Genomic DNA, 26,968 nt, shown 5'->3' with positions numbered 1-26,968 from the left:
CTCCTTCCTGCTGCAGCGACCACCACAGAACATCAACAGTGTTTATAGTGTTGTCTCTCTCTCCTTCCTGCTGCAGCGACCACCACAGAACATCAACAGTGTTTATAGTGTTGTCTCTCTCTCCTTCCTGCTGCAGCGACCACCACAGAACATCAACAGTGTTTATAGTGTTGTCTCTCTCTCCTTCCTGCTGCAGCGACCACCACAGAACATCAACAGTGTTTATAGTGTTGTCTCTCTCTCCTTCCTGCTGCAGCGACCACCACAGAACATCAACAGTGTTTATAGTGTTGTCTCTCTCTCCTTCCTGCTGCAGAGACCACCACAGAACATCAACAGTGTTTATAGTGTTGTCTCTCTCTCCTTCCTGCTGCAGCGACCACCACAGAACATCAACAGTGTTTATAGTGTTGTCTCTCTCTCCTTCCTGCTGCAGCGACCACCACAGAACATCAACAGTGTTTATAGTGTTGTCTCTCTCTCCTTCCTGCTGCAGCGACCACCACAGAACATCAACAGTGTTTATTACGTTGTCCGCGTTGCTGAAGCTGTAACATAATTACAGCCATTTCTGTTACCTAAATCCCTCAAGTTCTGTTACCGAAATCCCTCATTTATTTAGGAAAAACATTTCCTATTGCCTCAACCCCGGCTCTTTTTACGTGACACGTATACATCGCATAGACGTGACCAACAGGGCCTGACCTATAGCAGATCATAATCACGTCAATAAACTGTTATAACAAACTCTGAACACTATAACACGTGACAGCAAAATGGATGCAGACGTGACAAATAAACTCTAAACTGGGGAATGTTTGGTTGCTCAGGAGGTAAAAGGGGAAGTCAGGTGTGGAAAACATTTTACTAGTTGTGGAAAGTACTGGAGTTCAAGAAAAATAAAGTAAGGAGAGAGCCCTGCGTGCATATTATGTGTGCCAAACAGGTGCTGTTAGATTACAATATAATTTGAATAAATTATAAGCGCACCAGAGAGTCTGTTGTAAATTTCCACAGGTCTAATGTCCATTGCTCATGTTTCTTGGCCCAAGCAAGTCTCTTCTTATTATTGGTGTCCTTTAGTAGTGGTTTCTTTGCAGCAATTAGACCATGAAGGCCTGATTCACGCAGTCTCCTCTGAACAGTTGATGTTGAGATGTGCTTGTTACTTGAACTCAGTGAAACATTTATTTGGGCTGCAATTTCTGAGGCTGGTAACTCTAATGAACTTGTCCTCTGCAGCAGAGGTAACTCTGGGTCTTCCATTCCTGTGGTGTCCTCATGAGAGCCAGTTTCATCATAGCGCTTGATGGTTTTTGCGACTGCACTTTCAAAGTTATTGACATGTTCAGTATTGACTAACCTTTATGTCTTAAAGTAATGATGGACTGTCGTTTCTCTTTGTTTATTTGAGCTGTTCTTGCCATAATATGGACATGGTCTTTTACCAAATAGGGCTATCATCTGTATACCCCCCTACCTTCTCACAACACAACTGACTGGCTCAAACGCATTAAGAAGGAAAGAAATTCCACAAATAAATTTTTAAGAAGGCACACCAGTTAATTGAAATGCATTCCAGGTGACTACCTCATGAAGCTGGTTGAGAGAATGCCAAGTGTGCAAAGCTGTCATCAAGGCAAAGGGTGGCTACTTTGAAGAATCTCAAATTACTTAATGATTACTACATGATTCCGTATGTGTTATTTCATAGTTTTGAGGTCTTCATTATTATTCTACAATGTAGAAAATAGTAAAAAATAAAGAAAAATCCTTGAATGAGTAGGTGTCCTAAAACTTTTGACCGGCAGTGTATATTTGCTAACATTTCTAAAAACCTGTTGTTTCTTTGTCATTATGTGTTGATTTGTATTTATTTATTATGGATCCTGTGGTCTAGAAAAATTAAGGCAGTTTATGCGATGTAAAAAAAATTACAATACATTGACAGATTTCACAACACACTGTGTTCCCTCAGGCCCCTACTCCACCACTACCACAGTACAAAATCCATGTGTACGTGTGTGTAGTGCGTATGTTATCGTGTGTGTGTGTGTGTATGCATATGTCTGTGCCTATGTTTGTTGCTTCACAGTCCCTGCTGTTCCATAAGGTGTATTTTTAAATCTAATTTTACTCCTTGCAATAGAGTTCCATGTAGTTATAGCTCTATGTAGTAGTGCGCTTCCCATTGTCTGTTCTGGACTTGGAGACTGTGAAGAGACCTTGTGGCTTGTTTTGGGGGGCATTCATGGGTGTCCGAGCTGTGTGCCACTAGTTCAAACAGACAGCACGATGCATTCAACATCTTAATACCTCTCATAAATACAAGTAGTAATAAAATCAATCTCTCCTCCACTTTGAGCCAGGAGAGATTGACATGCATATTGGCTCTGTATGTACATCCAAGGGTCAGCCGTGCTGCCCTGTTCTGAGCCAATTGCAATTTTCCTAAGTCCGTTTTTGTGGCACCTGACCACACGACGGAACACACGACCGTAACAAATGTGGAAAAAGTCTAGGGGTCTGCACTGTACAATTTCAGTAGCCTTAGAGTGACGGACTGTGCCATCCTCACTGCCTCCACAATGGATCAGTCCACTCAGGCAGGCGCCAATCAGACAGGTGTCTTGTACCCCATGATTGAAGCAATTTGTTTTGCTACTGCCCAACTAAAGAAATCTTGGTCGACCAACAGCCTATCAGTAGACAATCAACCAGTCGACTAAATGGGGTCAGCCCTAAAAGGCATGTACCACTTTCAAAGCTTCAGTTCCCTATTCACTGTGTCATCTTCATATCTCCAGAAGGAATCAAATTGGCTCATCAGAAACTAATTTAAATTAGCATATAAATAAAATCGCTGCAAAGCATCCAATACCCCCATGCCGATGCTGAGCACCTGCTGCCATACTGCATCCACGATGATGATGATGATGATTATTAGTATCTTCCCAGACCTAGACAAACATAGCCTGGGTACATTGTGTGGAATATGGAAATGTGGAGAGCGACTTAGACGTTTTTCCATATGTCCCCCCTTCTCCTACTGCTGGAGGGGCAAAGTAAATGCAGGTTTTGCCAACAATTTGAAAGTAATTAGTGCTGTGCGAACGAACGTGATGATTAACAAAACTTAATCCGTGTGTGTGTGTGTGTGTGTGTGTGTGTGTGTGTGTGTGTGTGTGTGTGTGTGTGTGTGTGTGTGTGTGTGTGTGTGTGTGTGTGTGTGTGTGTGTGTGTGTGTCGGCTACAGCTAGAGACAAAGACCTGTAATGAATGAAAAATATGTTTTTCTCTGCTCTCTCTCTCTGCTCACCGTTGAGAATAGGGAAGAAGAGAAACCAATGAAGCTCTTTACCATTGACAAGTGATTTCTGGGTGCACTCAGCACCATTGATAGAGGGGAGAATAAATAACGTCTCGAAGGAACTGCTGCACGGACTCTGCTGAATCAATTTTCCATTGTGGGAGTGTGCATGCGAGCACACATGCGCACACACAGCCACATACACACGCGCACATAACTGCTCCTCATTCGATCTCCGCTAGAAGCCGATAATTGTGTATTGGGTGCCATCAACCCTATAGCAGTTGGTTGGCAACAGGCCATCCATCAAGGGAGGATATGCACAGATACTGTAGGTCACAGAGTACATCTATGGGCACAGATAGGTAACAGTCTCTCCATGGGAGAGATGATTCATATGAACCACTGATCGAAGCAGTTATTAGTGAAACAGAAAAGCGAAGATTAGCCTGAGAGCATAAACACATTCATTCTACTGATGGAGTGGAGCAAACTCCGGCTTGGTTGTGAATGTGTCCACTAAACCATAGAACGAGGGTATTCAGAGCAAGACAAACTCATTTATAAGAGTTGTATGTGGGTTTACAGTCAAGCACTGCAGTGTCCTTTCTTACCCATGTTGGCGGTCGCCAGGGTGGAGTGGTTTTCAGCCAGTGAGACGGAGGCCACGTCCTGGTCGATGCTGCGTCCGTCCTCGTTGACCTCGTGCTGGCTGTGGCTGAGCTCCGAACGCAGCTCCGAAAACTCATCCTCCTCCCTGAGGGGCAGAGGGTCACTGAGTTATGTCGGAGTTAGGGCAAAGTGATATGCCACTAGCCTTGTTGACAGATGTGTTTGTGGTTCGATAACACTGTAATTTCCTGGCATGATGGCAAACAGACGAGTCAGCTAAAGCATAAAACTGATTTGGCAAACAGGCGCGTGTGACAATTCCCTGCGAAGTTAGTTTTTTTACTTCAATGTTGTTGTCATGACCACACACACACACACACACACACACACACACACACACACACACACACACACACACACACACACACACACACACACAACCAGATGATGGTGTATAGAATCGATCAGTGGGGATGAGAAATCATTTTGTTTTGTAGGGCATCAGCTATTTATCTTAAAATAGAAACAGTAAGTGTGTAGATGTACCATCATGCCAATCTTAAGCCTTGAGTATAGTTAACATGGTTAATATCTGGAAAAACGACCTGAGAAAACCTACAGTATAATAGGTCCTTTGATTCAAGCCCTCTGAGATCCAGCCTATATACTGTAAGTTTAGCATCAATTGGCTGTATTTTGCCGTTTTACAGGTTATTTCATGTGATTAGCTATGACTTCTTAAACATGGAAATCTATGCCTTTCATATAAGGCGGGAGCGAGAATTTGTCCTTTTCAAATATGCACACTTTCCACATGAATATGCAAGCTGATTAACTCTATACAGCACGTAAACATGCACGTGTTTGTGTATTCGTGCTTTAGATGAGAACCCTCTGCAATTAAGCAATAGTGACGTCCCAGTCTGAACTTCTCAGGCATAAGTATTTAAATATATGCACAAGCATGAAGATCATGTGTAGTTTTAATGAGAGGAAAGCTCCCGGTGTGACCAACCTGCAGGAGAAATGTCAGATCTAAGAAGTGCAGTGTTTACACGTCTGTGAGACTGAGCACATCGGATTATCTATTAGATGAAGCACGGACACCCCACACCTATGTTGATACCACTTGTCCTCCCTTGCAATGACGGCTAGGTACATTTATCAAGGAACATTCCTAGATCCGAATGAAAGCAGCACACATTTCCACATTTTAAATGAATGTTGATTCTTGTGCCTGTGTCTCGGATACTGTATTTTGTCTGCCACACATGCCTGGAGTTGCATTGGAATAATGGATTCTATCCCAACTCTATCCAATAGGTCTATGTATGTAATACAGAAATAAACAATATTGGTGAAAGTAGTACTGCAGTAAACAACGTCACTGCTGCTACCAAACACTAATATGTAACATCTTGCCTGTAGCTCTGAATTATAGGGTCGTTTGGTTGCATTTCATTGGTTTGACACAATCTTTTGATTGCACGTCTGTGAATGAAATAGCCGGGCAATAAATACACATCACATAGTTCTCACAAGGTTGGCAAATAGAAAGTACTGACTCACGCTGTTATGTGCTGTTCTGACAACATGAAGCAAGATACACTGATTTGGCAAGGCACCGTTTATGCAAACATAAACACACACAAACAGAGTGAAAGAAAACAGATTCCAAAAATTCCCCTTCTCCAAAATTCATAAGAATCTATTACCTAATAAAAAAAACAGGGTAACACTTTCTTTGGATAGTCTGTAGAGCATCTACAGATGGCCTAACAGTAACTATCTATTAACCCTTACCCTAGCCTTAACCCTTACACTAACCCTTATTCTAAACCTGTAAAGCATCTACAGATGGACAATCCGGACTATCCAAATAAAGTGTGACCAAAACCAGTACGCATTTGGAAATGGAGGAATTTTGGGGGGCTGCCATTCTTGAGTTCATTCTAATGAGTTGTTTGGTTAATGGTCCTGCTTAGCACTCAACCCAATGCCTATTTGGGAGTTTAATTCCGGTGCACATCAGTGTGTTAAGCACCGGTGGAGAGGGCTGGAGAGGGCACTTGAGCTAGGAAAACAAACACTTACAAGGCCTCTGACGCAAATGCTCCGATTTTGATTTCACTACAATAAGTAAACAACGTCTGTGTGTGTGTGTGTGTGTGTGTGTGTGTGTGTGCCACCCACCTGATGGTAGTGCCTTGTAGCAGGTCTATCTTCTTGTTGAGCTCAGCGATGATGCTGTGTAGCTCTGTGATCCTCTCCTCGTATCGTAGGGTGGTCCGCTCCTGAACGTCCTCATGCTCCCGCATCAGATAGGACTGCTCACACTGACAAAACACACATTATAAATTTGTTATGACTCAACCCAAGACCAAGTTATCCCACTGAGCTAAAGCCTTAATATCCAAGCGGCATCCTATTCTGTTATTTTCACATTTTTGAAAGGCGATTCTCTGTTGGTTTGCAAGGTTGGTTGTCTCTCACACACACACACACACACACACACTAAGGGCTTTTCTGGGGAGTGTCTACATGAAGCCCACAGGTTGGGAGAGAGAGAAATGTATGAGCTTTCCCCTCAGCTATATTACAAGTGGAGGATGAGAAGAGGTGAGTGAGTTAGAGTGAGAAAGAGAGATCAGGCTTGAGCTCGTGTGTGTTATACTGCGCTTCCTGGAATGACCTCCGCAGATTGGTATGTTTTTCTGGCCTGTGTCAGCGGTTGAACATGAAAATGAAACAAAGCCAGACAAAGAGGGGTCTGCCTAGTGCGTTACACAATGGAACATTAATCAAGCATTAACATTACTGCAAACTATCTCCTACAACTACTATGGACTTATTCACAATGTTTTAGCGTTTTGCTGCCAAACATACCCTCGTAAAACTGACCATTCTACCGATCCTCGACTTCGGTGATGTCATCTATGACAACAATTCCTGTGTTTATGAATACAGAAATCTCCCAATTGGGGCTCCCGAGTGGCGCAGCGGTCTAAGGCACTGCATGTCAGTGCTAGAGGCGTCACTACAGACCCTGGTTCGATTCTAGGCTGTATCACAACCGTCTGTGATTGGGCGTACAATTGGCCCAGCGTCGTCCGGTTAGGGTTTGCCCGATGTAGGCCGTCATTGTAAATAAGAATTTGTTCTTAACTGACTTGCCTAGTTAAATAAAGGTTAATAAATCCTCTAGTGACTCCCCATCCCGCATGCGGGAGTGTAATCATCGCCTGACACTAATTTAAAAAAAATCACAAATGAAATATATTGGAGACACAGCTTAGCCTTTTGTTAATCACCCTGTCATCTCAGACTTTCCAAATATGCTTTCTTTACAGCCAAAGCTAGACAAGCATTTGTGTAAGTTTATCGATATCCTAGCATAGCATTTTGTCCAGCTAGCAGCAGGTAACTTGGTCACGGAAATCAGAAAAGCAATCAAATTAAATCGTTTACCTTTGATGAGCTTTGGATGTTTTCACTCACGAGACTCCCAGTTAGATAGCAAATGTTCCTTTGTTCCAAAAATATTATTTTTGTAGGCGAAATAGCTACGTTTGTTCTTCACGTTTGGCTGAGAAATCGCCTGGAAATTGCAGTCACGAAAACGGCGAAAAATATTCCAAAATAGCTCCATAATATCGACAGAAACATGGCAAACGTTGTTTATAATCAACCCTCAAAGTGTTTTTCAAATATCTCTTCGATAATATATCCATCGGGATAATTCGTTTTTCAGTAGGACCGATTGGAGTAATGGCTACCTCTGTATTTTACGCGAGAATCCCTCTGGGAGCATCAGGTGACCACTTGCGCAATGTAGACGCTTACGGGTATTCTTCAACAACAATGCGTAAAACTACGTCACAATGCTGTAGACACCTTCAGGAATACGGAGAAAGAGTAATCTGGTTGATAGCACATTCACTGCTCAATAGGGACGCATTGGAACGCAACGCTTTCAAAACATGAGGCACTTCCAGGTTGGATTTTTCTCAGCCTTTCGCCTGCAACATCAGTTCTGTTATACTCACAGACAATATTTTTACAGTTTTGGAAACTTTAGAGTGTTTTCTATCCTAAGCTGTCAATTATATGCATATTCTAGCATCTTGTCCTGACAAAATATCCCGTTTACTATGGGAACGTTTTTTTTTCTTCAAAAATGAAAATACTGCCCCCTAGTCACAACAGGTTTTAAATAAATACTTTTCTTTTTATCACACTGCCAAATGAATGTGACAAATATCATAGAATTGCATGATGTTGATAGAAAAAGCATAAACCTCTGTCATGCAGAACATTGAGTCGTGTGGAATATAGCTGGGACGATACAATTTAAATTATCGCAGGCATTTTACTGACATCGTTCATTACGATATGTAGCCTATAGTAGAGACATGTGAAGTGAATTGAAATTAAACGTGAAGTGAATTGAAATTAAATAAGTTTGCTAATATTGTTAATGGGACAACTGATGAGTACAACCATCCAACAAGTAGTAGTAGTAGTAGTAGTAGTTTAAAGGTGTCATGCCCTGACCATAGAGAGCCCTCGGGGTTCTCTATGGTGTTTTAGGTCAGGGCGTGACTAGGGGGGTTTCTAGGTATTATATTTCTATGTTGGTGTGTGTGTATGGTTCCCAATTGGAGGCAGCTGATGATCGATGCCTCTAATTGGGGATCATACTTAGTGTGTCCTTTTTCCCACCTGCGATGTGGGATATTGTTTTGTTTGAGTGACAATGTGCGCTACGCTACGTATTTCACGATCGTTATATCTGTGTTGTTTTGGAAGTGTCACTATCATTAAAATGTGGAACTCTACTCACGCTGCGCCTTGGTCTAATTATTCATACGACGGTCGTGACAAAAGGATAATTTAAAAACCTACGGTGCACATTGTTATAAACGTATTGTTCTATTTGTCATTATGCCATAAATTCAGACAATATACTGGATTTTTATCCATAACGCCCAGCTTTAGTGTAGAATCTTTCTATATGCGACCTTCTAAACATTGCGCCCCATTGAAAAAGTCTAAGACCCAGGTTTCTGAGAGTAGGATTCAAAGGTTAATAGGTCAAAAGTCAAAAGCTTAGGGAGTCAGGGGTGTACTTCATCCTAAACAAAAATGTCTGTGTGTAGAAGGTCGGGGTTCAGGTGACGAGGTATGTGCCTCAGGCTGACACAGCCATCAAAGTCCCCACGTTGAGACAAGAGCCCCAATGTGTGTGTGTGTTATCCTGGGTTGAGTCAGGAGTCCTCCAGTTCAATGGCCAGCAGTGGCAATTCAAATAGCTGAGTGGCTTTAGCTCCCTACCCCATGGAGAGCTTCAGGGACAAAGAGCAGCTTCCACTCAGCCATTATCAGGTCACACAGTATGACGCGTGTCACCAACTGTCATAACACCCGTCCACTGATGCCCAGAGGCACAACAGTCTCTGATAGGAAGTGACATGTGGTTTATGGCCAGGGCCAAAACATATTTTGAGAGCAGTTTGGCTCTGACCTTCATAGGCTGTTTTCAATCAAGATCTCAGCGATCACTGCCTCATTGCCTGCATCCGTAATGGGTCTGCGGCCAAACGACCACCCCTCATCACTGTCAAACGCTCCCTGAAACACTTCTGCGAGCAGGCCGTTCTAATCGACCTGGCCGTGGTATCCTGGAATGACATTGACCTCATCCCGTCAGTAGAGGATGCCTGGCTATTCTTTAAAAGTGCCTTCCTCACCATCTTAAACAAGCATGCCCCTCTCAAAAAATGTAGAACTAGGAATAGATATAGTCCTTGGTTCACTCCAGACCGGTCTGCCCTTGACCAGCACAAAAACATACCTTCTCCGTACCTTCTCTGCTATGCAATCTGGTTTCAGAGCTGGTCATGGGTACACCTCACCCACGCTCAAGGTTCTAAACGACATCATAAGAGATAAGAGATATTACTGTGCAGCCGTATTCATCGACCTGGCCTAGGCTTTCGACTACAACATTCTTATTGGCGACTCGACAGCCTTGGTTTCTCAAATGATTGCCTCGCCAGGTTGACCAACTACTTCTCTGATAGAGTTCAGTGTGTCAAATCGGAGGGCCTGTTGTCCGGACCTCTGGCAGTCTCTATGGGGGTGCCGCAGGGTTCAATTCTCGAACCGACTCTCTTTTCTGTATACATCAATGATGTTGCTCTTGCTGCTGGTGATTCTCTGATCCACCTCTACGCAGACGACACCATTCTGTATACTTCTGGCCCCTCCTTGGACACTGTGTTAACTAACCTCCAGACGAGCTTCAATGCCATACAACTCTCCTTCCGTGGCCTCCAACTGCTCTTAAACGCAAGTAAAACTAAATGCATACAATTCAATCGATCACTGCCCGCACCTGCTCGCCCGTCCAGCATCACTACTCTAGACGGCTCTGACTTAGAATACGTGGGCAACTACAAATACCTGGGTGTCTGGTTAGAATGTAAACTCTCCTTCCAGACTCACATTAAGCATCTCCAATTCAAAATTAAATCTAGAATCGGCTTCCTATATCGCAACAAAGCATCCTTCACTCATGCTGCCAAACATACCCTCGTAAAACTGACCATTCTACCGATCCTCGACTTCGGTGATGTCATCTATAAAATAGCATCCAACACTCTACTCAGTAAACTGGATCCAGTCTATCACAATGCCATCCGTTTTGTCACCAAAGCCCCATACACTACCCACCATTGCGACCAGTACGCTCTCGTTGGTTGGCCCTCGCTTCATACTCGTCGCCAAACCCACTGGCTTCAGGTTATCTACAAGTCTCTGCTAGTTAAGCCCCGCCTTATCTCAGCTCACTCGTAGCACGCGCTCCAGCAGGTATCTCCAGCAGGTATAGCTCACTGGTCACCCCCAATTCCAATTCCTCCTTTGGTCGTCTTTCCTTCCAGTTCTCTGCTGCCCATGACTGGAACGAATTGCAAAAATCTCTGAAGCTGGAGACTCACATCTCCCTCACTAGCTTTAAGCACCAGCTGTCAGAGCAGCTTACAGATTACTGCACCTGTACATAACCCATCTGTAAACAGCCCATCTATCTACCTACCTCATCCCCACACTAGTATTTATTTATTTATTTTGCTCCTTTGCACCCCAGTATCTCTACCTGCACATTCACCTTCTGCCGATCTACCATTCCAGTGTTTAATTGCTATATTGTAATTACTTCGCCACCATGGCCTATTTATTTCCTTAACTTACCTCATTTGCACTCACTGTATATAGACTTTTTGTTTTCTTTTGTTCTACTGTATTATTGACTGTATGTTTTGTTTATTCCATGTGTAACTCTGTGTTGTTGTATGTGTCGAATTTCTACGCTTTATCTTGGCCAGGTCGCAGTTGCAAATGAGAACTTGTTCTCAACTAGCCTACCTGGTTAAATAAAGGTGAAATTTTAAAATTTTACAAATAAAATAGGCAAGAACTTCTACAAGGGCCAAAGGCTTGGTCTGTCTGTCCTCAATCAGAAGTACATTGTGAGGTGAAAAGCACACCAAAAGTGGGGAGTTCTGAACAAAAGGTCACCCCAATACAACAGTCAAATAAAAAATCATCCACTTCAGGAAAACATGCTCTTTTGGAGCCAAACATCCTCCTTAGACTTCTAGGCACCACATATCCTGGGCATAAACTTGTTTAACTGAAATGTCCTGCATATTTACGACTTTTTATTTTAGACCAATGAGAGAGTTCAAATGTCAAGAGTGGGCACATCTTACAACAGGTTTTATTTCATATACAGGCTCCATAGCTCCTAACTCAGTACTTTGTCTGAGTTAGGACCTGACAGGCATCATTGACTTGTGTAGATCCTGACTTATAAGGATTCCAGTCATTACTCTCTATGCAGACACTAACAGAATGAGATGTGTAGATAGTTTGTATCATAAAAAAAGACACTGGAAAGTGGAAATGGGAGCCAAATGTTTCAATTGTCTGCCAGTGCTGATATAGGCCTAATGCTATCTGTAGAATCTTGGTATGATGACATCACTATCTAATCGATCAGTCTCTCTACAACTACCAATGTCAGGTTTCATTCTATTCACTCCTCTCCAAACACAATGGCATCCAGTGCAAGTACAGCTCAAGCTATTTCTTTATTTTCTTTAACTCATGGCCTATCCCTCTTCATCTAAATCCAGCGGAACAGGTGGGAAACCGACAAACCAAATAGCTTCTAGCATCAATATTTAACACAAATTACAGTAACAGATTGCCTTTTGTTTAAAAACATCACCACGAGGAAAATACCCATAGTCGATGTAGGTGCCAGCAAAAGTATTCCACAGCTCTTTGAACCAGTGCTGTGTCTGTTTGTAGGGTTCCAGGGAGACACGCAGGTGGTGGCCCACGGAGAGAAACTGAGTCTAACAGCCTGAGGGAGATGCTTCAGAAGGCCATGTCTGAATAAACAGCTTCTTAATTTAAAGACAATTCCCCAGGCATTTATAGAACAGGTACTCACACAATCTGTCTCGCTATTACACTCATTCCATTAGATTTAAAAAACGTTAGCACACCCATTCATTCTGTCCACACACACACACACACACAGAGAGAGAGAGGTAGAGCCCAAAACTCCCTCCTAGGAGAGTGCCAGTGTCAATCACTGGGACTGGGAAAACTACAAAGCAGATCGAAGCTAAACAGTTGGCATGGTTACTGAGGCTTCCTGGTTCCAGTGTTGCTTCATGCCAAATCAATTTCCTCATTATTTAAAAAGCAAAGCTTCTAGTAAATAATACGATACTATGAGCAATGTAATGGGAAAGTGATACCCGATTGCTGAATATAGTTCCTTTCGAGCACATGCTAGATAGTAACAACCAAAAGATGATCTTCGTGATGATGTTTATCAGAATTCTGCATCCATTCTCGGACGAGTAACAACTCTGATTGGAGCATAAGGACTGGTTGTTTTGGGAGGGAGGGGACATTTCCGAACACATTCCAATAGGTAAGCCATGCAAATCAGTGCCTATGTGACGCGTCAGCTATTCCTGGATATTCTTTAAAAAACATACATCGAAAGAATATCTTATGTGAAGCCAGTTCAATTCCATTTTACTGTAGTTCTTTAACATCCATCAGAGCAGTTTGGGTTATTATTCAAAGATACAAATCCTACAATGGAACTTCTGCATACCAGAGAGTTCTAAACCACAGGTGCAGAAAAGAGGAGGGGGAAAGAGGAACCATTTACACAGGGTTTCACAAATGATTGATCATGATGAGAGATCCACTGCAGCTGGCTTATGGACATAAATGTTATTCAGATTTGTAAGGCTTTAGATGAGGTGGTGGTGGTACCCACAGCATTACAGCAATTATCTTGGCGTGGGACTTTGAATGGTAAGCTTAAGTTAAGGTAAAAGGTGAGTTCACAATACAGAATATAAATCCATGTGAATATACAATATGTACATATATTGTCCGGTAGAGTACCTGTGCTTTGGCCAGTCTCTTCTCTAGCAGCTCTCTTTCTCTCTCCGTCTGCACCAGCCGCTTGTTCAGCTCTACCAAGTCCCCCTTCCACGAGGCCAGGGCTGTCAGCTGGAGCTACAGAGAAAGGGGAGAGAAGAGAGGGTTAGAACCATAACACACACACACACAGGCATGGATACAAGCACACACATACACAGACCAAGTTACAACAGATACAATGATTACAGAGCACACACACTTCCAACCTCCACACTCTCCCTCGAAGAGTTTAAGCCCTGATACAGAACAGAGAGAGCGCTAACACTTTATCATGTGGAGCATGTAGACTTTTCACTTGGGTGGGCTGAGGTGTCACGCACACACACACACACACACACACACACACACACACACACACACACACACACACACACACACACACACACACACACACACACACACACACACACACACACACACACACACACACACACACTCTCTCTACTGTATTCAGTTAGCCTGCTCACAGTCATTCTTTAAGCCATATGCATTTCTAATGCCAAAAATCGACTTAGGCCCACATTTTCCATGGAAAAATATGAACAAGGTTTTTAAATGGTAGATTAAGACTAACACAATAAACTAAAAAAAACACAGTCCTGCTTTCTCATATCGAGAAGAAAGTCTCACAAAAGATATGCCTAGGGGCATTAGAAAACTCTTACCCCTTACCTCAGCATACTGCAACAGAAAAACACGACAAACTTCTCTGCGACAACTTCTATGCAGACACTAACAGAATGAGATGTGTAGATAGTTTGTATCATAAAAAAAGACACTGGAAAGTGGAAATGGGAGCCAAATGTTTCAATTGTCTGCCAGTGCTGATATAGGCCTAATGCTATCTGTAGAATCTTGGTGTGATGACATCACTATCTAATCGATCAGTCTCTCTACAACTACCAATGTCAGGTTTCATTCTATTCACTCCTCTCCAAACACAATGGCATCCAGTGCAAGTACAGCTCAAGCTATTTCTTTATTTTCTTTAACTCATGGCCTATCCCTCTTCATCTAAATCCAGCGGAACAGGTGGGAAACCGACAAACCAAATAGCTTCTAGCATCAATATTTAACACAAATTACAGTAACAGATTGGCATTTCTAATGCCAAAAATCGACTTAGGCCCACATTTTCCATGGAAAAATATGAACAAGGTTTTTAAATGGTAGATTAAGACTAACACAATAAACAAAAAAAAACACAGTCCTGCTTTCTCATATCGAGAAGAAAGTCTCACAAAAGATATGCCTAGGGGCATTAGAAAACTCTTACCCCTTACCTCAGCATACTGCAACAGAAAAACACGACAAACTTCTCTGCGACAACCTTTGTTTCATCCTGCAGTGTGGAGGCTTAACTTTCAGAGAGGAATTAGAGCTGTCATGACTAGGCAGAGACTGAGTGCAGATACAAATGGGGCTGCATGCCACTAAGCTACAATGAGAGTCCTTTCCAAACTAGACAAAAGGAGCAGACTTGGTTTTCAAGGGAAGAAAAAAAAAGACAGACCAACCTCCATATATACCCAACACAGATCTGTGATGTTAAAGTTAGCCTCCACTGCTAAACTAACTCAAACCAGCCCCTGAGGATTTATTTTCACTACTTGAGTTCTATCTGTAGTACAGTGGTTCCAAAACCTTCTGAGACCAAACTAAACCACTTCTAATTTTCTTGTGGATCTCTAGACAAAGAAATGTTACTAGCCTAACCCTTGACCATTTTTTTTTACATCACCTTTATTTAACCAGTTGAGAACAAGTTCTCATTTACAACTGCGACCTGGCCAAGAATAAAGCAAAGCAGTTCGACACATACAACAACACAGAGTTACACATGGAATAAACAAAACATACAGTCAATAATAGAAATAGAAAAAAATCTATATACAGTCTGTGCAAATGAGGTAAGATTAGGGAGGTAAGGCAATAAATAATAAGTAATTACAATATACCAATTAAACACTGAATGTGCAAGTATAGATACTGGGGTGCAAAGGAGCAAGATAAATAAATACAGTATGGGGATGAGGTAGTTATATTACAGATGGGCTATGTACAGGTGCAGTGATCTGTGAGCTGCACTGACAGCTGGTGTTTAAAGCTAGTGAGGGAGATATGAGTCTCCAGCATCAGTGATTTTTGCAGTTCGTTCCAGTCATTGGCAGCAGAGAACTGGAAGGAAAGGCGGCCAAAGGAGGAATTGGCTTTGGGGTGACTAGTGAGATATACCTGCTGGGGAGAGTGCTACGGGCGGGTGTTGCTATGGTGACCAGTGAGCTGAGATAAGGCAGGGCTTTACCTAGCAGAGACTTGTAGATGACCTGGAGCCAGTGAGTTTGGCGACGAATATGAAGCGAGGGCCAGCCAACGAGAGCGTATAGGTTGCAATGGTGGGTAGAATATGGGGCTTTGGTGACAAAACAGATGGCACTGTGATAGACTGCATTCAATTTGCTGAGTAGAGTGTTGGAGGCTATTTTGTAAATGACGAAGTCGAGGATCGGTAGGACGGTCAGTTTTACGAGGGTATGTTTGGCAGCATGAGTGAAAGATGCTTTTTTACGAAATAGGAAGCCGATTCTAGATTTAATTTTGGATTGGAGATGTTTGATGTGAGTCTCAAAGGAGAGTTTACAGTCTAACCAGACACGTAGGTATTTGTAGTTGTCCACATATTTTAAGTCAGAACCATCCAGAGTAGTGATGCTGGATGGGCGGGCAGGTGCAGGCAGCGATCAGTTGAAGAGCATGCATTTAGTTTTACTTGCATTTAAGAGCAGTTGGAGTCAACGAAAGGAGAGTGGTATGGCATTGAAGCTCGTCTGGAGGTTAGTTAACACAGTGTCCAAAGAAGGGCCAGAAGTATACAGAATGGTCTCATCTGCGTAGAGGTGGATCAGAGAATCACCAGCAACAAGAGCGACAGCAAAATCTCAAGAAAAAAAAAACAGTAAGAATTGTCCGCAACCCACCATTTGGCAAACAGGCTACACAAAAACAATTCAAAACATGCATGTAGTCCATACAGGCTTACAATACTTCAAGGAGAATCTTTTGGACTCAGTACTTTCTACAATAACTCGTGAATAGTACATTATTGGTGAAAAGTCAGCTACACAGTACTCAAAAATAAAGTGTTGTTCATTCACACAACTTCAAGGTGAATCTTTTCTACACACCATTTCACTATTCCTACACTTCTCTATACACAGAACTCCATACAAAGACTATTTTACTACCATAACTCTGGACAGAACAAGTACAGTATGTATTGCTGCGTAAGCAGCGGTGTGAATGAATTAACCAGCGATACTGTGTTTCCTCTGCCGTCTCTGATCAGTCCTGAGGGAGAGAAACACCTTGAATTAATCCTCTCAGGAATGAGAGGGACTGCAAGGATCACCTGCTATTCAGAATGGGCCATTAACACTCAAGCAGAGAGGGATTGAGGGAGCATTTTAAAAAAGCCCTAATTCATAGATAATATAAATCAATCTAGGATTAGATCGATACAGTATTAGCTTTTATATAGATATACTGTATAACACTGTAGTGTGCATGAAAACTTAGGTTTGGTCTGCATGATAAGTCAAGTGAGTGAGACAATGACATAATTCAATGCCTTGTGCCTAGTTTTACCAGTAATCACCATTTGCTCAACTGAAGGGGCCAACCACCAGAACTAACATTACTTCAACAGGAAACCCTGTTCGGTCCACATCCAATCGATTGTTTGTGTAGCCTGTTTGCCAAATGGTGGGTTGCGGCCAATTCTTACTGGGTTTTGGCATGAGATTGTGCTGTGGTCACGGGAGAGAGAGAGATCAGAGGTAAAAGGAGGAAATGACATGGGAGACAGAAAGGCAGGCAGAGGCATGACGTAGAGGTAATTGGTGACCCCATACAATATTTATTTATTTACTTACTCTCTCATAATGACAAAGTGAAAAAGTTTTTTATTTTTTATTTGGCAAATGTATTAAAAATAAAAAAAGCAGAAATAGCTTATTTGCATAAGTATTCAGACACTTTGCTTTGAGACTTGAAATTGAGCTCAGGTGCATCCTGTTTCCATTGATCATCCTTGAGATGTTTTTACAACTTGACTGGAGTCCACCTGTGGTGAGTTCAATTGATTTGACATGATTTGGGAAAGCACACACATCTATATAAGGTCCCACAGTTGACAGTGAATGTCAGAGCACAGGATTGTGTCAAGGCATAGATCTGGGTAAGGAAGGAACCCAATGGTCACTCTAACAGAGCTCCAGAGTTCCTATGTGGAGATGGGAGAACCTTCCAGACGAACAACCTCTACAGCACCCCACCAATCAGGCTTGAGGGGTCAGACGGAAGCCACTCCTCAGTAAAAGGCATGGCATCCCACTTGGAGTTGACCAAAAAGCACCTGAAGACTCTCAGACCATGAGAAACAAGATTCTCTGGTCTGATGAAATCAAGATTGAACTCTTCGGACTGAATGCCAATCGTCACGTCTGGAGGAAACCTGGGACCATCCCTACTGTGATGCATGGTGGTGGCAGCGTCATACAGTTGGGATGTTGTTCAGCTGCAGGAACTGGGAGACTAGTCAGGATCAAAGGAAAGATAAACGGAGCAAAGTACAGCGAGATCCTTGATGAAAACCTGTTCCAGAGCACTGAGACTGGGGTGAAGGTTCACCTTCCAACAGAACAATGACTCTAAGCACACAGCCAAGACAACGCAGGAGTGGCTTCGAGACAAGTATCTGAATGTCCTTGAGTGTCCCGCAAGAGCCGGGACTTGAACCTGATCAAACATCTCTGGGGAGACCCGAAAATAGCTGTGCACCGACATTCCCCATACAACCTGAAAGAGCCCGAGAGGATCTGCAGAGAATAATAGGAGAAACTCTCCAAATAAAGGTGTGTCAAGCTTTAGTCGCTGCCAAAGGTGCTTCAACAAAGTACTGAGTAAAGGGTCTGAATTCTTGTGTAGGGCTGTTGCGGTGACCGTATTACCTCCACACTGTCAGTCATGAGTCATGAAGGCAGTCAAATTCCACGTGACCGTTTAGTCACGGTAATTAGGTTTCTCCAAGCTCTGATGCTGCTGATGGTCATTAGTAGCCTACCAAAGTTGCTAACTGCCTGGTACTCAGCAGTCTATTGTCCCTCTAATCACTGTGACATCAATGCAAATGTAATCAAAAATCTAATCAAAAACTTAATGAGAGCCCATGAGCTCATGTTGCGCAACATTTCTATAGGCTATGCAATTGCGCAAGAAAACAGAGTGATGGCCTCTACTAAAAAGAGGAGGGTCCCATCAGCTTTCTATGGGCTAAGCCTACTATATTTATTTCTCAACTTTCCTCAAATTAACCACATTGTATATCTTTACAACAGGAGTATAGCCTACCTGGCTAGCATGAAAATGAACCACAGGAAAAGTGTCCTCCTTTAGCCATTTAAGTGCATAGATGACATGTATTTTTTCCCGCTACACCTGCGTCGAGACAGGTGCATGATAATGTTCCATTCTCAAGAAAAACACATTTCAGACATATTATTTAGTATATGCAAAGACAAGAATAGTCTGATGGGTGAGAATATTAGCCTATCACTTGTGAATGATGCCCAGCATAAGAAACAATACCTCTTTTTTTGGGGCAATTTTTTCTAATAATAGTCGCACACCTCATGTAGCCTATATGTTTTGAAGGTTTATACCACAACTAAAGCCTCCAAATAACTTCTTAAAATTAGGCACATTAATCCGCTAACTGACATACATAAGCAGCGTGTGAGTTTCAAATTTGGGGAAGACAATTTTCACCATAAAAATGTACCCTTATATTAAAAGCATTACATGCATAATCGCATTTGCGGTCACTTTTGATAATGGTGTTTACCCGCTAATGGAACATTCACGCTTGTAGCCTACTACCATGTGCGCGTTGCTGCGCTTATAATGTGAAGAAATAGCCTAATAGTTCAATCAACATTTTAAGCTAAATGTTCTGATCTGTTGCAACCTCCACGATGTGTTAAACGTTTTTTTGATGCTCGTGGTTGTATTAATTTGGGATTTATTGCATCCCACAACTGTCCCAGAATATGTTTGGAAGATTTATTTCTCGCACAGAATAGGCTGACTTTTGTACTATGGGGGATAGTAGATTGACATAGGCTAGTGCTTTTGCTGTTTGTTAGGCCCACTCATATTGCTGGCTGACAAAGTAAATGTGGACAGATCTTCCAATAACTTCAATATGGATCTCCGAATTATGGAATATGGATCTCCGCATGCTGTTGCGTCCCTAATGTGTTTGTCTTTACTGTGAGAAAGACCACGGGATAGAGAGGCATGTGAGTGAAAGGTACATAAAAAGGGCACAACGCAGCACTCCGGGCCAAGGGCACAACGCAGCAATCCGGGCCAAGGGCACAACGCAGCACTCCGGGCCAAGGGCACAACGCAGCACTCCGGGCCAAGGGCACAACGCAGCACTCCGGACCAAAGGCACAACGCAGCACTCCGGGCCAAGGGCACACTGGCCACTGGCCGCAAAAGGCAGGGATTTTTAGGGTGCATTACGGCCACAAAGAGAAGGCCAACGTGAAATTCGAAGCATTATCAAGTGCTTGTCAAATTGTAAATGAGAGACTAATGAAGTGTGTACAGCCTGCGCAAAAAAAACAAGCAAGGCTCATGCATTTCAAACAACTTTTTTCAAATCATCATTAGTGTCGCATCACACAGCCTTACAATGTATTAAAAACCTAAACATATAGCCCAACATTTGTAGAACGACTAAAGTTACATTAATAATAACTATAAGTAAAGCATATAGAAGTACCTACTTCTTTGTTAACCACTCAACACAGAATAGCCGCATGTGCGCACTCCCTCAAATTGTTTGGAGAAAATATTTATATTTTATTCAGCTTTGTTCAATTGTATTTTTCATACTATAAAATAATGCCATGGAATTCTAAGCAAATCTTGTCTGCTAAATGAGCTAGTGTAGCCCACAGAAATTTGGCATAGCCAGATGAGGACCTAACATAAGAACAACTCTGAGTATGCTATTCTGTTCTTCTGAAATAGATTACATTTTTTTCATATCATGCTTCTTTAGACCTGTCTAAAATAAATAATGGATTTATTGTGAAGGTGTAAGCTTTATTACATGGATTTATAAGACTTTTTAAAATATAGATGTTCCAAAGGTCTGCATCAGTGGCTTGAGGCTGTGTGTGGAAGCCAGGAGATGCTAAATGTGTTTGTTAATTAATGGTCAATAACCGTGAGACCGACAGTTATTTGCTTGACAAACACCGTCTGACAAAATTTTGTGACCGCCACAGCCCTACTTATGTAAATGTGATAATTCTGCTTAGATTTTTAATACATTTGCGAACATAAAAAAAAAGTTTTTGCTTTGTCATTATGGTGTATTGTGTGTAGATTGATGAGGGGAAAAAAAAAAACATTTAATCAATTTCAGAATAAGATTGTAGCGTAACAAAATGTGGAAAAAGTCAAGGAGTCTGAACACATTCCGAATACACTGCATGTTGAAGAGGGTGGGGGCTCAAGGGGGATCGCTGTCTCACCCCATGGCACCGTGGAAAAAAGTTTTTTTGCCAATTGTTGTTTGTGTACATGGATTTTATAATATCGTATGTTTTCTCCCAACACCGCTTTCCATAAGTTTGTATAGCAGACCTCATGCCAAATTGAGTCAAAAGATTTTTTGAAATCAACAAAGTATGAGAAGAGTTTGCCTCTACATCTCTCTCTGTCTCCCCTAGCCATTTCAGCTTCTAGGGGCAAGTTCTCATGGGTAAAATGATAGAGCCCCATGATGCACTTCCATTATCTATGTTGAGGGAGTAGGGGGCAGGGTGGTTCTACAGGTGCCACCCAGGAATCCAGAAGTGTCCTTTTCAGATGGAGGGCAATCCTCTAACATCTCCATCAGTACCACTCAGTGTGTCCATGTCAACCTTACACACCTTCCTTTAAAATAGCCTAAAGCATGACCTTTCATTCTAATATTACTTACCAGAAAGAGAAGGTAGAGATACATTACCAGGTAGAGATACATTATCATTAGTGGATAATGGAAAACTCATATCTAGCAATTATATGCAAGACAGTGCCGTATATCAAAATGGTATCCGCATGGTCAGTTATGTATGCTCAACCATTTGAGTCAAATTGAGTAATCTGAAAGCTACATACTCATTGACCTTATGAAGGTTGTCCCCAATCTGTGTCTGTGAGCTATTAACTGAAGATAAAAGGTCTTGATGCCTCTACCACCATTGTAAAAATCAGAAGACCTACAGTACAGGGGGTTTTGTACTCTAGAGCCTATGGCTAAACCCAAGCTATAAAAGTCAAACACTAGGTAGTGAGTAGGATGTTTGTACTGTGTACACTACCAAGAGTAGAAATGTGTACTAACTAGGGCAACATTGTACATTAGCCATCACTAAGGCAGAATGAAGCAGGTACAAGCATTATTCAGCCTAACTATGCAGCTTATTTATCAAATAGCTACCCTTCCTCAGGCCAGAAGAAAAAAACGTCAACCAATGGAACAATGAATTGCCCGGTCAGGGTCCACAAAAAGAAGCTCTGAAAGAGGCTGGAAGCAATCTCTCACCTCGCCGCCTTGCACCAAAAATAGTTTGGTGCTCCACATGCTGAAGGAAGTCGACGTGATTCATTTGTCTAATTTGTGTTATGGCCAGAAGACAGAGACAAATGGATCACATGGGAAGTCTTCGATGCTGAGGCTAATTTAATACATTAGAGCCAGGCCTTGTGTTCTACATTTTATTTTGCCAAAGCTGCAGCAATCTTTTCAGGGCAAGTGGAAAAACGTGGCCTTGCCGGCTGCTGGCAAAATGCTAACACTGAAGCTTTTCTGTGTTGAGATTCATTGCTCTCCTGATTGAACTCAGATATAGGGTCAGTTTTACCCTTAACAATCAGAGCCTTAACAGTTAGGTCAGGGGTTTCAAACATGCAGTTCAAGAGACATTTATTCCCCCCACTTGTGCTCGCAATTGAATTGGTATAGAACAATTCATGCAACAGTACCTAGCGCATTATACGAAATGAGGCAAGAAATTGCTTCATGTAGAATTATTTTATATCATAATGAACACAGTGTACATAACAATAGGAACACCTTCCCAATACTGAGTTGAACGCGCTTTTGCCTTCAGAACAGTCTAAATTCATTGTGGCATGGACTACAACGTGTCGAAAGCATTCCACAATGATGCTAGCCCATGTTGACTCCAATGCTTCCAACAGTCATGTCAAGTTGGCTGGATGTCCTTTGGGTGATGGACCATTCTTGATACACACTGGAAACTGTTGAGCTTGAAAAACCCAGCAGCTCTACAGACAATTCCTTTGACTTCATGGCTTGGTTTTTGCTCTGACTTGCACTGTCAACTGTGGGACCTTTATATAGACAGGTTTGTGCGCCTTTCCAAATCATGTCCAATCAATGGAATTTAACACAGGTGGACTCCAATCAAGTTGTAGAAACATCCTAAGGATGATCAATGGAAACAGGATGCACCTGCACTCAATTTCAAGACTCATAGCAAAGGGTTTGAATACTTATGTAAATAAAAAACAAAAATGTCTAAAAACCTGTTTTTGCTTTGTCATTATGGGGAATTGTGTGTAGATTGCTAAGGATAAAAAAACATGTTTAAACCATTTTAAAATAAGGCTGTATTGTAAAAGAAATGCGGAAAAAGTCAAGGGGTCTGAATACCTTCTGAAGGCACTGTAATGTTTGGTATACTCAGTTTAGGTAAAATGTGGTGTAGGATTGCAAAATTCCAGGAACTTTAATAAATTCCCAAGTTCTCTCGATATCCCAGATACAGGAAGGAATAAGCAGAAAATCCGGTATCCTGCAACCAGGATTTCTGGAAAACCAGGGAATTTATTGAAAGTTCCCGGAATTTTGCAACCCTACTGTGGCATACATAGGGTAGAATTGTTTTGTTGTTCTAGTTATTTGCCCCAGTATATGGCCTCCTGACAACTCCCTTCACAGACATGGGCCTTTAGTCAAATTAACTTAACTTCCAATGCAGAGGGGCATCTAGTAGGTTAACATACATCTGCAACCCTGTGCATGTGACTAAATCTAAATCTAATCTAATCTACAAAACTGATTTGGGATCAAATGGCTTTGCTGAGGTATTTCTCATTATGAAAGTGCCAACAGGTTAGCATGTTAGGCTAGGCGGTGTTTTAAAGGCTCTCCTAGTGGTATGCGTCTGTGTGACATTCTGACAGCCTATATTCACACACATCCTATTTACATTGAGGAAATGTCTGGATGCCACATGGGAAGTGGTCTTCCCTCCTTTCGGCATTCCACCCATATGTCACTTGTCATTTCTCAGGGATTATAATTACCTTAAAAGCATTGGAATTTCTCCCCAATGCCCCCACCCCATCTAGGCACACAGGTCTCTCACAAGGACATTGTACTGTATCCCTAGGAATACTTTGTATACGAACCTGCCAAAACTAATTTTCAATAAATTGTTGCTTACCATGACAGCTAGGCTACATTTGCCGTGTTGGGAGTGGGATGGCATAAACACCTGGAATGGTCATAGAGAGTCCCTAAATGAGATTCGAAAGTGTAACCTTGAGCCCAGGGAAAGCTAACTCCATGCTGATACAGACTAGAGGTCGACCGATTATGATTTTTCAACGCCGATACCGATAACGATTATTGGAGGACAAAAAAAAGCCAATGCCGATTAATCGGCCGATTTTTAAAATGTATTTGTAATAATGACAATTACAACAATACTGAATGAACACTTATTTTAACTTAATATCAATAAATATAATACATCAATAAAATTTAGCCTCACATAAATAATGAAACATGTTCAATTTGGTTTAAATAATGCAAAAACAAAGTGTTGGAGAAGAAAGTTAAAGTGCAATATGTGCCATGTAAGAAAGCTAACGTTTAAGTTCCTTGCTCAGACAATGAGAACATATGAAAGCTGGTGGTTCCTTTTAACATGAGTCTTCAATATTCCCAGGTAAGACGTTTTAGGTTGTAGTTATTATAGGAATTATAGGACTATTTCTCTCTATACCATTTGTATTTCATATACCTTTGACTATTGTATGTTCTTATAGGTACTTTAGTATTGCCAGTGTAACAGTATAGCTTCCGTACCCCTCCTCGCTCCTACCTGGGCTCGAACCAGGAACACAACGACAACAGCCACCCTCGAAGCAGCGTTACCCATGCAGAGCAAGGGGAACAACTACTCCAAGTCTCAGAGCAAGTGATGTTTGAAACGCTATTAGCGTGCACCCCGCTAACTAGCTAGCCATTTCACAACACATTGTTACACCAGCCTAATCTCGGGAGTTGATAGGCTTGAAGTCATAAACAGCAGAGCTGCTGGCAAAATGCACGAAAGTGCTGTTTGAATGAATGCTTATGAGCCTGCTGGTGCCTACCATCGCTCAGTCAGACTGCTCTATCAAATCATAGACTTAATTATACCATAATAACACACAGAAAAGCGAGCCTTAGGCCATTAATATGGTCGATATCATCTCAAAAACAAGACGTTTATTCTTTCAGTGAAATACGGAACCGTTCCGTATTTTATCTAATGGGTGGCATCCATCAATCTAAATATTCCTGTTACATTGCACAACCTTCAATGTTATGTCATAATTAATTGCAAATTAATTCGCAATGAGCCAGGCGGCCCAAACTGTTGCATATACCCTGACTCTGTGTGCAACGAACGCAAGAGAAGTGACACAATTTCACCTGGTTAATATTGCCTGCTAACCTGGATTTCTTTTAGCTAAATATGCAGGTATTGTAACGGCGTTCTTCGTTTGTAGAAAGAGAGTCGGACTGAAATGCAGCGTGGTGGTTACTCATGTTTTTAATGAAAAAAAAGTGACGGTACATGAAATAACGATAAATACAAAAAAACAACAAACGGAACGTGAAACCTAATACAGCCTATCTGGTGAACACTACACAGAGACAGGAACAATCACCCACCAAAAGACAAAGCGAAACTCAGGCTACCTAAATACGGTTCCCAATCAGAGGCAACGAGAATCACCTGACAGCTGATTGAGAACCGCCTCAGGCAGCCAAGCCTATACAACACCCCTAATCAGCCGCGATCCCAAATACAACAAACCCCAATACGAAATACAACACGTAAACCCCTGTCACACCCTGGCCTGACCAAATATATAACGAAAACACAAAACACTAAGACCAAGGCGTGACAGGTTTAAAAATATTTCCTTTTGTGTATTGATTTTAAGAAAGGTATTGGTGTTTATGGTTAGGTACATGTTGGAGCAACGACAGTCCTTTTTTGCGAATGCGCACTGCAACGATTATATGCAACGCAGGACACGCTAGATAAACTAGTAATATCATCAACCATGTGTAGTTATAACTAGTGATTATGATTGATTAAGTTCAATGCTAGCTAGCAACTTAACTTGGCTTCTTACTGCATTCGCGTAACAGGCGGGCTCCTCGTGAGGCAGGTGGTTAAGAGCGTTGGACTAGTTTTATTTTTTTTAATATTTTTTGTTGTTGAATTTTACCCGTTTTTCTCCCCAATTGCGTGGTATCAAATTGTTTTAGTAGCTACTATCTTGTCTCATCGCTACAACTCCCGTACGGGCTCGGGAGAGACGAAGGTTGAAAGTCATGCGTCCTCCGATACACAACCCAACCAAGCCGCACTGCTTCTTAACACAGCGCGCATCCAACCCGGAAGCCAGCCGCACCAATGTGTCGGAGGAAACACCGTGCACCTGGCAACCTTGGTTAGCGCGCACTGCGCCCAGCCCACCACTGAGGTCGCTGGTGCGCGATGAGACAAGGACATCCCTACCGGCCAAGCCCTCCCTAACCAGGACGACACTAGGCCAATTGTGCGTCGCCCCATGGACCTCCCGGTCACGGCCGGTTACGACAGAGCCTGGGCGCGAACCCAGAGTCTCTGATGGCACAGCTGCCCTTAACCACTGTGCCACCCGGGAGGCCGGCGTTGGACTAGTTAACCGTAAGGTTGCAAGATTGAATCCCTGAGCTGACAAGATAAAAATCTGTCGTTCCCTGAACAAGGCAGATAACCCACCGTTCCTAGGCCGTCATTGAAAATAAGAATGTGTTCTTAACTGACTTGCCTAGTTAAATAAAGATTAAATAAAAGGTGTAAAAATATATATATATATATATATATAAAAATAAAAATAAAAAAGAAGGCAAAATTGGCCTCCAAAATTACAGATTTCCGATTGTTATGAAAATCAGCCATTCCGATTAATCGGTCGATCTCTAATACATACCCACCAGCCCATGAAAATGCTAATGGGAAACATGGCTACTCAAATAGAGCCACACCGTGGCTCATATAGCCATAAAACCCAGCGGAA

The 26,968-nt window shown here is 42.1% G+C and overlaps 1 protein-coding gene across 3 annotated transcripts in view; it reads right to left on the bottom strand.

Annotated features, from left to right (window-relative positions):
- LOC109874406 (colorectal mutant cancer protein) overlaps positions 1–26,968 on the bottom strand; it is a 136,628-nt gene that overhangs the window by 60,879 nt on the left and 48,781 nt on the right. For all 3 annotated transcript variants that reach the window (XM_020466291.2, XM_031809220.1, XM_031809219.1), the window contains 3 exons: positions 13,427–13,540; positions 6,116–6,258; positions 3,925–4,067 (listed from right to left, as the gene is read on the bottom strand). In XM_020466291.2, coding sequence (XP_020321880.2) covers positions 3,925–4,067; positions 6,116–6,258; positions 13,427–13,540 — 400 coding nt within the window. The remainder of the gene's footprint in view (positions 1–3,924; positions 4,068–6,115; positions 6,259–13,426; positions 13,541–26,968) is intronic.

The sequence above is a fragment of the Oncorhynchus kisutch genome, linkage group LG29 (genome assembly GCF_002021735.2).
Source record: "Oncorhynchus kisutch isolate 150728-3 linkage group LG29, Okis_V2, whole genome shotgun sequence".
NCBI lineage: Eukaryota > Metazoa > Chordata > Actinopteri > Salmoniformes > Salmonidae > Oncorhynchus > Oncorhynchus kisutch.
This window is presented reverse-complemented; position numbering and strand designations above follow the sequence as displayed.